This window comes from Myxocyprinus asiaticus, chromosome 2 (genome assembly GCF_019703515.2).
Source record: "Myxocyprinus asiaticus isolate MX2 ecotype Aquarium Trade chromosome 2, UBuf_Myxa_2, whole genome shotgun sequence".
Lineage (NCBI taxonomy): Eukaryota > Metazoa > Chordata > Actinopteri > Cypriniformes > Catostomidae > Myxocyprinus > Myxocyprinus asiaticus.
This window is the reverse complement of record NC_059345.1, coordinates 1,886,302-1,897,752: the sequence shown is the minus strand read 5'-3', so window position 1 is coordinate 1,897,752 and position 11,451 is coordinate 1,886,302. Positions and strand designations below refer to the sequence as shown.

The 11,451-nt window shown below is 35.8% G+C and overlaps 1 protein-coding gene across 5 annotated transcripts; it reads left to right on the top strand.

Annotated features, from left to right (window-relative positions):
• Positions 1 to 187: 187 nt before the first annotated feature.
• Positions 188 to 10,861, top strand: ripk3 (receptor-interacting serine-threonine kinase 3). Of its 5 annotated transcripts, XM_051645758.1 has the most exons (13): positions 227 to 330; positions 412 to 574; positions 2,797 to 3,124; positions 3,239 to 3,390; positions 8,367 to 8,416; positions 8,497 to 8,652; positions 8,914 to 8,996; positions 9,195 to 9,252; positions 9,412 to 9,461; positions 9,760 to 9,799; positions 9,891 to 9,946; positions 10,075 to 10,093; positions 10,200 to 10,861. In XM_051645758.1, exons 2-13 carry the CDS (start codon positions 417 to 419, stop codon positions 10,355 to 10,357), a joined length of 1,308 nt encoding a protein of 435 aa, XP_051501718.1. In that variant the 5' UTR covers positions 227 to 330; positions 412 to 416; the 3' UTR covers positions 10,358 to 10,861. The 5 variants fall into 5 exon arrangements, with proteins under 5 accessions (XP_051501738.1, XP_051501718.1, XP_051501722.1 ...); XM_051645778.1 differs by lacking the exon at positions 412 to 574 and having other exon boundaries at positions 188 to 330; positions 2,800 to 3,124; XM_051645762.1 differs by having other exon boundaries at positions 236 to 574; positions 2,800 to 3,124.
• The last annotated feature ends 590 nt before the right edge of the window (positions 10,862 to 11,451 follow it).

Sequence of the window (11,451 nt, the reverse complement as noted above, 5' to 3'; positions counted from 1 at the left end):
TGATCCGTCTCTGCGAAATAATCTCTACATACTTGAACTCGTTTTTAATACATCGCCAAACGACATTATCTAAATAACAGAATGATGTAATAAAATATATAATAGTGTCTATTTACCATCAGTTTGACTGTACACTGCAGTAGGTGAAGTTACGTCATTCTTAACTTCCTCACTTTGTGGTGTGTGTGTGTGTGTGTGTGTGTGTGTGTGTGTGTGTGTGTGTGTGTGTGTGTGTGTGTGTGTGTGTGTGTAAGTGTGGAAGTGGAACAAACTTTACAATGTGAATCGTCGCCATTAATAACAGGGAACTTGAGGGAAAAAAGTGACTGTGTGAGTTTGAACTCAAATATAACATGTTTAAACATTCCGCACTTAAGACTCATTTCTAAAGAAATTCGTGTCGCGCTGCAGTGAGAATGGACGGACTGTACTGTCTGCGGTCCGATCTGATTCGCGATGATTGTCTGGACGGTTGGACGGTGATCGGATCCGGCGGGTTCGGACAGATCTACCGAGCAAAACACAAGGGATGGGGAACCGACGTGGCGATAAAGTTATTGCTTTATAATGACGGGTAATTTGAGCCTATGTGTTGTTTTTCATGACAAGCAGACATTGCCAATCATTCATTGAAATAACTTATTCAGTTCAAGTATTTGACATGAAATGTTGGTTTCTTATATGTTTAGAAAAAAATTTCCTCAAAGTAAAAAGACCCTTAAAATCAATCGGAGGCGGCAAATATTTGCACAAAAATTAATTTCGACTCATCCCTCCTTTACTTTAAAAAAAAGTGAAACACTTACAATGGAAGTCAATGGGGCCAAATTTGGGAGGGTTTAAAGGTAGAAATGTGAAGCTTATAATTTTTTTAAAGCACTTTTATTAATTCTTCTGTTAAAACTTGTGTATTATTTGAGCTGTAAAGTTACTTAAATCGTCTTTTATGCATTATGTCATCATGGCAATGGGTAACTTTACAAAAATGCGGTTAGTAAGTGATTTTATGACAGTAAAATCATGTTAACACACACATTGTTTATGTCTTGTGGCTATACTTTTGAAACAGTGAGTATTTTAACGTTTACAGATTGACCCCATTGACTTCCATTGTAAGTGTCTCACTGGAACACACATTTAAAGAAAAGGAGGGACGAGTCGACATTAATTTTGTGGTAATCAATATTATGCCACAAATGCTGTCGATTGAGCTTAACTTGTATTGAGCCTGGAATATTCCTTTAAATAAAAGGTGGATAACGTTATTATTTATTTATTTATTGCCAAAACAAATTACACAACAATAGGCTATACAATAATTTTTTTTGTATAGTGTAAAAAGTGTCCATTCATATTCTACATTCACAGGAAACAGAGGTCTTAATTGTGTTCTTAATTAACTATGTTTTCCAAACAGGTGCTCTAGAGTGCAACAGTGCCTGCCCACTTTTTCAGGGTTCCCATTCATTTCTTCCATCGACTTTTCATAAAATCATTCATAATAGAGTTGTAAGCCATGAACCAAACCAACCAGCTCTGAGGTGAATCACAACATCACAAACTTTGATTTGAGGCAAAATTATTTGAAATTGCATGGGAGTGGGCGGTCGCTTCCAGGCTTGTTTGGCAGGCTTTATTGGCAGCAGTTCTCTGATTGGTGGATCTTTCTCTATTGGATCATGGGTAATGTAGTTGTTCGCCAGGAACTCTGCTATTAAACACGATTTTTAAACAATGAGGTTGAAATAAAGCGGATTGATGGCTTCAACAGAAGCATAGACCATTGATGAAAAACCTCAGAGCTCACGGTAGGTCTGTCTTTAAAGGTTTATAAGTTATTGGCAAAAATCTATTGGTCTATGGAAGAAATTAATGGTATTTTTACTTCCACAAACTGAATGTTGTGCTCTAAAGCATTTGGTCTCCCACAGGAAGTGAATGAAATATGGCCTGGCGTCTGACCATTTCATCTTCTGTATTTGACATTTTACCAAAATAATAAAATTAAAAAAAAAGTTTCAAGAAAAATACAATTATTATTATAATCGTCACTGGAATAATATATAGAAATGTCAAAATTAGAAGTAGACCGATACTGTATATCGGTTTTACCGATTATTCGGTGCCTATAGTTGCTTTTTGGAACTATCGGTTATTGGCCAAAATTTGTCGATAGTTGCCGATTTTTTTATAATTTAGTCATTTCAAAATAAGAGTCCCTAGTGTGTTTTGGACTTGTTTGTAATTAAAAGTCTTGCTTTATCTACCAAATCTACATTTTTGTTGCTGTTATTATTAGGATTTTGGTTGAACAAAAAACTGCATCTGGGATTTTATTCATTTTGGACTCTTTGTCTTTGCCCGGCATAATAAAGAAACAATAATATATATATATATATAAATTACATTCTATAAATCAATTTGAAAAACTATCGGCTGATTAATTGGTTATCAGCCTTTCCCACCACCTTAGTTATTGGTATCAGCAAAATCCACTATTGGTCGACTTCTAGTCAAAATCATTCAACCTAAATACAATATCAGTTTACAGTCTAGTAAAATTCTCCTGACAGAAGGGGCGTGTCGATGTGAAAAATGATGGAAAGCAATGATTTAGCAAAATTAATTTTAACAAAATCAATATTCAGTCCAGAAAGCACTGGTTGAAAGAAATTCATGAATAGTTCAAAATGAGAATGTTTTGGAAGTTGTCTTTAAACACTGATCAATCAATCAGTAAATAATGACAATGTATTCACCTCTTTTCCTCATCTTATATTCTTCTCCTTCATTCAGCAGTTCGGCGGCGTCTCTTCAAAGAGAAGCTAATCTGATGTTCCAGGGTGGAAATCCAAACGTCCTGCGGATCTTCGGCTTGTATGAGGGGCGTCTGGGCGGTACGCATAACCTGTCTCGGGTAGGTCTGGTGATGGAGTTCATGTCGAGGGGTTCTCTGGCTGATCTGCTGCATGCGTTGAGTGGACCCCCTCCGTGGGCTCTGACCTTCCGCATCACTCATCAGATCGGTCTGGGAATGAACTTCCTGCATCAGTTGGCCACTCCCCTTTTACACTTGGATCTGAAGCCCAATAACGTGCTGCTGGATGACAGCCTCAACGCCAAGGCGAGTCCCAGGCTTAAGGCCTGTTTTACATATGCAACACTGAAGCGAAGCAGCAACTGCAACATCGGTATGAAACAGGCCTAACTCTTTCTCTAACTTTTCTATTTCCTACAGCTAACAGATTTTGGTCTGTCGCGAGTCGCTCGAAGTCTTTCTAAAAGTGTCCAAGAGAAAGATGAATCAGAGGGGGGAACTTTGAGCTACATGCCACCTGAAGCACTGAACTCTGTGAATTACAAACCAAACAAAGCCTCTGACATTTACAGGTATCAAGACAAACAAACCAAAAGTCTTCAGAAGACTTGGAATATAGCACACAAGTCATATGGACTACCTTTTACAGGTAGACCGATATATCGGTTTTACCGATAATCAGTGCTGATAGTTTCTTTTTTGAACTGTTGGTTATTGGCAAAAATCTATGATGATAGTTGTTGATAGTTTTTATGTTTTTGTTTTTTCATTTCGTCATTTCAAAATAAGAGTCCCCAATGTGTTTTGGGCTTGTTTATACTTAAAAGTCCCACTTTATGCACCAAATCTTCATTTTTACTGGTTATTATTGGGATTTTGGTTGAAAAAACTGCACCTGGGATTTTATTCATTTTGGACTCTTTGTCTTTGCCTGCCATGATATAGAAAGAATAAGAACATTTTTAACATTTTATAAATAGATTTTAAAACTATTGGGCGATTAATTGGTAATCAGCCTTTCCCACCAGCTTAGTTATCGGTATCGGTAAAAAATCCACTATCGGTCGACCTCTACTACCTTTAAAATGCTTTTATGGAGCTTTTTGGAGCTTGACAGACGTGGTCACTTTGAACTTTTTTATGATGAAAATACACTTTAAATCATAATTTTCATTATTTTTAGTCGATTTTAATGAAATGGAATTTGTGACTATTTGTACTATTTTTGTACTAGTGCAGGAAGTCTGTAATAGTAACATACATATTTTGAAATGACAAAAACATGTACCAAACTGTAACAGACCAAACTTTGACCACATATTCACATTTTTTAAACTGCTTACAATTTTTTTTAAATGTATGAAACATTAAAAATTAAGGCTGAATGATTTGGACAAATAAAACTGGTACCACTTTATATTAGGTGTCTTAAACTACTATGTAGTAACATTAAAATGCAAGCAATACAACATATTTATTGTGTAACTACATGTTGTTCTGCATAATTCTCACAAGGTTTACGTGTGCTGCTTCTGAGGTTGAGGTTTAGGGTTAGAGTTTAGATTAGGTTTAGGTTTAGGGGTAAGGTAAAAAGTGTAACTACAGATGTACATAAATGCAGGTACATATATGCATACATAATTAGCACATTTTATCAAATGCTTTAGTACATAGTAGTTAAAGACACCTAATATAAAGTGGGTCCAAAAATCTAATCGTGACTATTTTGAAAAATATTGTGATTGCGATTTAAACTACGCTTCGATTATTAACATAACAAATAGTGTTCCTGCTAATAGAAATACTGTTCAAGAAAGGGTCCTCTTAAAAAGATCCAGACTAAATAAATAAAAAAAATACAGTAAAATATATATGTAGAAAAAACAGATTCATGTCATCTTCACATTGTATCACTTTACTGTGTACCTGTATTTGTCCACTTTGTGATTAGGTCTCAGCCCGATTTTCATCATTATTGTTTGGAACTCAATAATAATAAGTTATGATTTTATTATGGAAATGTATTTTTGTATAATATTAACAACAACTATTATTATTATTATTATTATTATAACAGTACCATATGTGTGCTATTTTGTCTTAACCTGAATGTGGCATAGCAACGCGGGCCTTTATTTTGACAAAAGCTCTTTGTGACGAGGAGGAGGGCAGGGCCGGGCCGTGACTACGCACACCCATCCCCCAATCGGGCTAAACAGCCGAGGATAGATAGAAGTGCAGTGGGATGCGGTATTTCGAGAGAGAGAGAGAGCTGCAGTGTGTGTGTTTGTGTTGTGTGTCCTTTTGTTTCATTAAATATTACTTTGACTGTTCAGCCGGTTCCCGCCTCCTCCTTGTCACAGACACACAACACAAACGCACACACGGCAGCTGCGTGTGGCTCTCTCTCTCTTGAACTGCTGCATCCCGCTGCACTTATCCCTCCAGCTGCCCTTCCACCCTCTGGTGGATGACAGCCACTCCTCCCCGGGCGGAACAGAGCAAGTCCTCCAACCCCTGGCAGATGGAATGCCCCTCCACATTTTTGGCAGCCGGTAGGGAGCCCCTCCGCCCCTCGCAGACGGCAGCCATTCCTCTGCGTCCAGGTGCCTGGCAGCGACTCCTCCGTTCCCTGGCAGATGGCTCTCTCTCTTTCTCGAACTGCCGCATCCCGCTGCACTTATCCCTCTCTTCGGTTGATTAGCCCGATTGGGGGACGGGCATGTGTAGTCACGGCCTGGCCCCACCCTCCTCCTCGTCACACTTTTATTTTGATGGAACATGAAGGAAGACATTGGTTTGTTGTTGAGTTTACAATGGCCTTTTAATGGAGAGAATTCCTCTCATTCACTCTTCTGTCCACAAAAACATGAGGTTACATTAGATTTGGAAAGTAACTTTGAGCAGCCAAGCATATTTGGAATTACACAAAAATGTGCAATTAGTGAATCTAGAGTGCTGTAAATATAACAAGCTCAGTTCATTAGACTCACGCGTGCTTTGAGTATGTGTAAATACGGTACAGAGAACAGTGATGCGCCCTATTTAGACTGTTTATTTATTTAATTCAATTGCAGTCTTTGCGGTTTGATAAGTCACATCGCAATTTCGATTTTACTTCGATTAATCGTTCAGCCCTTTTGAACATGAATAAGTGTCCAACTCACACAGCTCAAGTGGGAAAATCCCCAACATTCTTCCTTTAACCACCTGAGACCCGAGCGTGACTGCGGTGTGCATTTTACATTTAACTTTTTATTCTAGATCAAATAGATTTCCTAAAAATTAATGTCCTCATATGTGGACAGCAAAACTAAGTTGTGAAATCTTAAATATTATCAAGCTATAGAAAGTCAGATTGTTAATTATGTTTCCAGGAGTGTTGAATATTCATGTTTTTGAGACGTTACAGACATTACATCAGAAATTAGCATAATTAATTCAGATTCAAAGTAATGTCCAGCATCATCCAATCACTGTCAGTCATGTTAAAATAAAATGATACATTATAAATTCTGAATCTATGTACTGATTATCACTGTCTCATGTCTGTCAAACATGTTGAGTGATCCAAACATCATCTGCAGCCTGAAACTGAACTTTTGATCAGATTTTAGGAGTGAATGCACTTAACTGCATAGAGAGCTATAGGATGCTCCCTTGCTCCCTATTTAGTGAATGACTTAACCTCCAGTGTGCTGTCTGTCTGCACTGGTCTCAGAACAGTTTGAAATGCACCTTATTTTCATCCTAACTCCATATAAAGCCTGAAGCTGAGCTTACAGTCCACAAATGTGGTCATTGTGTTTAACAGCATGCCGTTTCGCAATAAAATCGCAAAAAAAAAAAGAATGGCATATCGGATGAAACTTGAGACTCTGATCTTTTGACTCAAACAGGTTTCAGTGTAATAACTTAATTAGGTTTCTTAGCAGATGTATTTTTGTTGGCGTTTCTTCCAAAGACAAACTCCGCTGTGATCGGCGCCATGTTGTTTTGTCACATGACTCTGTATGTCAAAGGTTAACCCTTTACTGACAGCACAGAGTCTCCTGATCTGAGATCAGTTGGTTTAAGTTAAATAAAATTTAACTTAAACCAACTTTTCGTATAGCGAAGCCAAAATACAACGTCCACGCATGTGGACGCGGGGTCGCACAAGGTTAAAATAAATGCGTAAATAAACAATGTTAGTCCTTTGTTAATGTCTTGCGATATTATTTTTTCTCAACATTTTTGTCAACAGCATATTTTATTCACAACTGTTTGATTATCGCCACTATCCACCTTTTTTGTCTCATCCTGGTTATCATTGACAAAATAAAAAAAAACCTTTGTCATTGAAAATTTTGTTGACAAGATTATAGGAATATTTCGGGTTCAATAAAAGGTCAGATTAATCGACAGCATTTTTGGCATAATGTTGTTTACCACAAAAATAATTTCAATTTAATAAAAAAAAAAAGTGAATAGGGCCAATCCGTAAATGTTAAAATCATCACTGTTTCAAAAATATAGCCACAAGATGTAAATAATATGTGTGTTAACATGATTTTACTGTGATAAACTCACTTACTAATGTTGTGGAGCGTGGAAAACTTTTCTCCCCTCTCTGTAAGAAAACTCTCGATGTCAGGAGTTCCAGGTGTCAAAGGTTAGAGTTTATTGAGCAAACCAACAAACCCGAGATGTCAGCTGAGATCTGACCCTCCTTTTTTATACAGTTTGTTATCTAGCATTACCTCATGTCTATGCCCTCTTAATATTTTTGTATCCAGTGGATTCTGTTCGCCACTATTATTTCACAGAGCCTCTGATTTATTTTTAATGGTGGAAACCTGGCTTTTATTCCATTTAAAAAAAAAAAAACCTTTTAAATTCATTTATTCTGAAAGTATACATTCTGAGTGAATAATATATCACAATCTGAGCATAATATAGTTATTTTGATTATTGGTTGTGTTAATCTGTAACTTTGCTGTGCTTCCCAGAGTTTTCTCATGTCTCAGTATAATTTTCTCTGCTACAGCTGAGTGCACAGAGTGTTTCTTGCAACATCAGCAATTTCAGTAACCTCATATGCCCTCTCCTGGGTCTTACAAAGTCCAGGCTTTCTATGTTAGTTGTTTTCTGTTTTTAGCTCATGTTGATATAAAAATCTACTATACTAACCGCATCTGTGTAAAGTTATAGCCAATTTACAACTTTGTTGCAATGGCGACGTTAAACCCTAAAACGATGCTTTAAACAACTTTACAGCTCAAATAATACACAAGTTTTAACAGAAGAATTAATGTAAGTGCTTTTATAAAATTATAAGCTCCACATTTCTGCCTTTAAACCCTCCAAAAATTGGCCCCATTCACTTCCATTGTAAGTGCCAGTGTTGTTTTCTGTCAACTTGAACAAAAGAATTAACAATCAGCTTTGAAGCAAGGATTTGTTTTTTGGTGTATTTAAACTGCCTCCTTTTTAAAAAGTCTGTGTAAATGCAGATGCTGTTTCTGAGCCACAAAAGTTGATCTGATGTGTGTTTTGTTCTCTTCAGTTACGGTGTGCTGTTGTGGTCCATCATCACTGGAAAGGAGCCATACGCTAGTAAGCACACTTGAGCTAAACCAACACTCTACTGTACGCTACTGTTTTTATTCGAACTTCTGTCTCTGTGTGTCTTATAGATGTTCTCTCGGTCCTGGTACGCTTTCATATCCCTCGAGGTGAGAGACCGGATCTGACATTAATCGACTGCAGTGTGGCAGCAGGGTTGGATGATATAGTTCAGCTCATGTCAGCGTGCTGGACTCAAGAACCCAACCAGAGACCGTCATTCAGAGGTCAGAAAATGTGGTCATTTAATGACAGAAACCCGTAAGACTTTTCTTCATCTGTGGAACACAGAAGAGAATCGGGACTGATGCTTTCAAGCTTCAAAAAGGACTCAATAACATCATAAAAGTGTCATAAAGGCCACTTATGAGTTGTACACTATTTTCTAATATGTTAATGCTGTTTAAATATTTTGGATTGTTGCATTTCTAAGCAGTTTTTGTCTGTATAGTATATGCTCACCTCATTGTCCCATTTGCCATTTTTAGATTGTGTTCATGTGACTGAAAAGGTCTTCGACATGCACAAACGTGGAGTGAACGATGCTGTTCATGATGTTCTCAAACAACTGGTATAAAATGATTTGATTTCTAATTCATACTTGCTAAATCTTTATATTAATATTGAGATCAAATGGAAATGTGCAAAAAATAGGAGATGTACACAAAGCATTTGTTGTTTTTATTTATTATTTCTTTGGGCCCTATTATTTTACTCTGAACAGATGGATTATTAACCAGAATTTGTATGTTTCTCTCAATTATTTTAGGACGATGACATCTGTTCCGGTTTAAGATCGGTCCAAATCAGCCCTAAACCACAGAATAGTACGTCCCATTATATACATCCTATTCTACATGAAGCAAAAATGTTAAAATACACTGAAATCCTCATCACATTTGTGTTTGGAAACTATTCAACAGTATTATAATGCTTGCAATTTCAGAAATGTTCTCATGGTATTTGACATTTTGTTCATCTTTTAGAAGTACGTCCTCATGTTTTGTCGTGTGTCACAGGTCCTCCACCTGAACAGGTAAATAATGTTTACTAATCTGTACAACCTCAAAGAACATGACTTTAGCAGTGTATTGCAAAGCCAGATGAAAATAATATGTTTTTATTCAAATCAAAGTCATTGTAATAATATTAAATATGATTAAATGTTTAATATTTCATAATACATTTTGTAATTTAAAACAAATCGAAATCAGATAACAGTATATACTAATAAATAAGGATTAAAATAATATTAATAAATAATAGTAGATCAAAATGTAATTATTTAAATGTGTAAATTGTTTTTTTTTTTGTTTTTGTTTTTTCTCCTTTAGGAAACAGGTGCCAATAAAAATGCAGAGGGCATAAAAAAAGGTTAAATTAATTACAGTTTTCTTTTTTTTTTTTTTTTGTTTACTGATGATTTATGAATTTGTGATTATTATTATTATTTTTTTTTTCATAGAATCCTTTTATCGTCCGGTCATGTCTGGGGTGCCTCACTTTAACAAAACACCACAGGTCTGAAGCAAAGCAAATTAATAATGCGTAGTATTTAAAACTATATTTCAAATTGTCCCTCAGATTGTAAAAACAAACAAACAAACAAACCTTTGTTTTTCTGTTTTATGTCTGTTTTTGCCTTACAGCGTCAATCATCAACACCAGGTCAGTTTTATTGCTAATAATGTCACATTTAATGCAATCAGGAACTGAAACTAGTGACTCACTATTTCACTGATAACTTTTCTTTTTTTTTCTGACTTCCTTTCAGGCGGCGTCTCCATTAATATGTCCAACGTCAGTGCAGTTCAGATTGGCAACAACAACTACATGAACATTTCTCAGAGATCCCGTCAAAGGCACCAGACAGCTCCGTCTAGCGCCAACAGAGCTCACTATCAATCAGAGAACTCGTATAAGAAGACATAAGCCCAAAGGCTTTTTTACGCTCTCCTCAGATAAACTTTATCTGTTGATGTGGTTGAGTGTGTTGGTTTTCCTTTTTCTACATAACTGATCCTTCATCCAGCATTAAAAATGTTTCTGAGCGATTCTGCCTTAATATTATCAGAAAAGCTTTTGCTGTTTTCTCATTTAAGTCCCGTGTGTTTGGAGAGTTTTAAACAGAACATTACAGAAATTATTTCCAGGTTATTTTAAAGGAACATTATTTTTTTATAGTTTACCTTAAAAAAAATAAATTTAAAAAAATCCATTAAATCTTGAAAATAAATAAAGTCTGCATGCTGTGAATTGAAGTATGTGTCAACCCTCATTCCCAAATTAACGTGTTACACAATATTGGCGAAGGGTAGGGGCAATTAAATTTTTAAAGGAATATTCCGGGTTCAATGCATTTTAAGCTCAATCGACAGCATTTGTGGCATAAAAATGTATATGGACTTTTCTTTAAAAAAAAAAAAAAAGCACAAATCTGTAAACATTAAAATACTCACTGTTTCAAAAGTATAGACACAAGACAAACAATATGTATGTTAACATGATTTTACTATGATAAAATCACTTACTAACATTTTCTGTGTAAAGCTCTAATTTACAACTTCGTTGCAATGACAATGTCACGCCGTAAACTCTAAAACAACTGTAAAAACGGCTATTTAAACAACTTTACAGCTCAAATAATTCATTAGTTTTAACAATTAATGTAAGTGCTTTTATAAAATAATAAGCTTCAGATTTCCACCTTTAAACCCTCCAAAAATTGGCCCCATTGACTTCCATTGTAAGTGTCTCACTGTATTTATTTATTATTTTATTTTTTTTAAAGAAAAGGAGGGACGAGTCGAATTGATTTTTCTGTGGTAATCAACATTATACCACAATTTCTGTCAATAGAGCTTAACTTGTATTGAACCTGGAAGTGAGCACATTATGTGAGTGGCATTTTCAGTATGACAGACTGTGATATGTGCTACTGTTTTAATAAAAAAAATTGCTAACAAAGTACCTACAGTAGCTTACCTTAAATTAAATGTTTTATATTTTCTACAAAGATGTCTCAG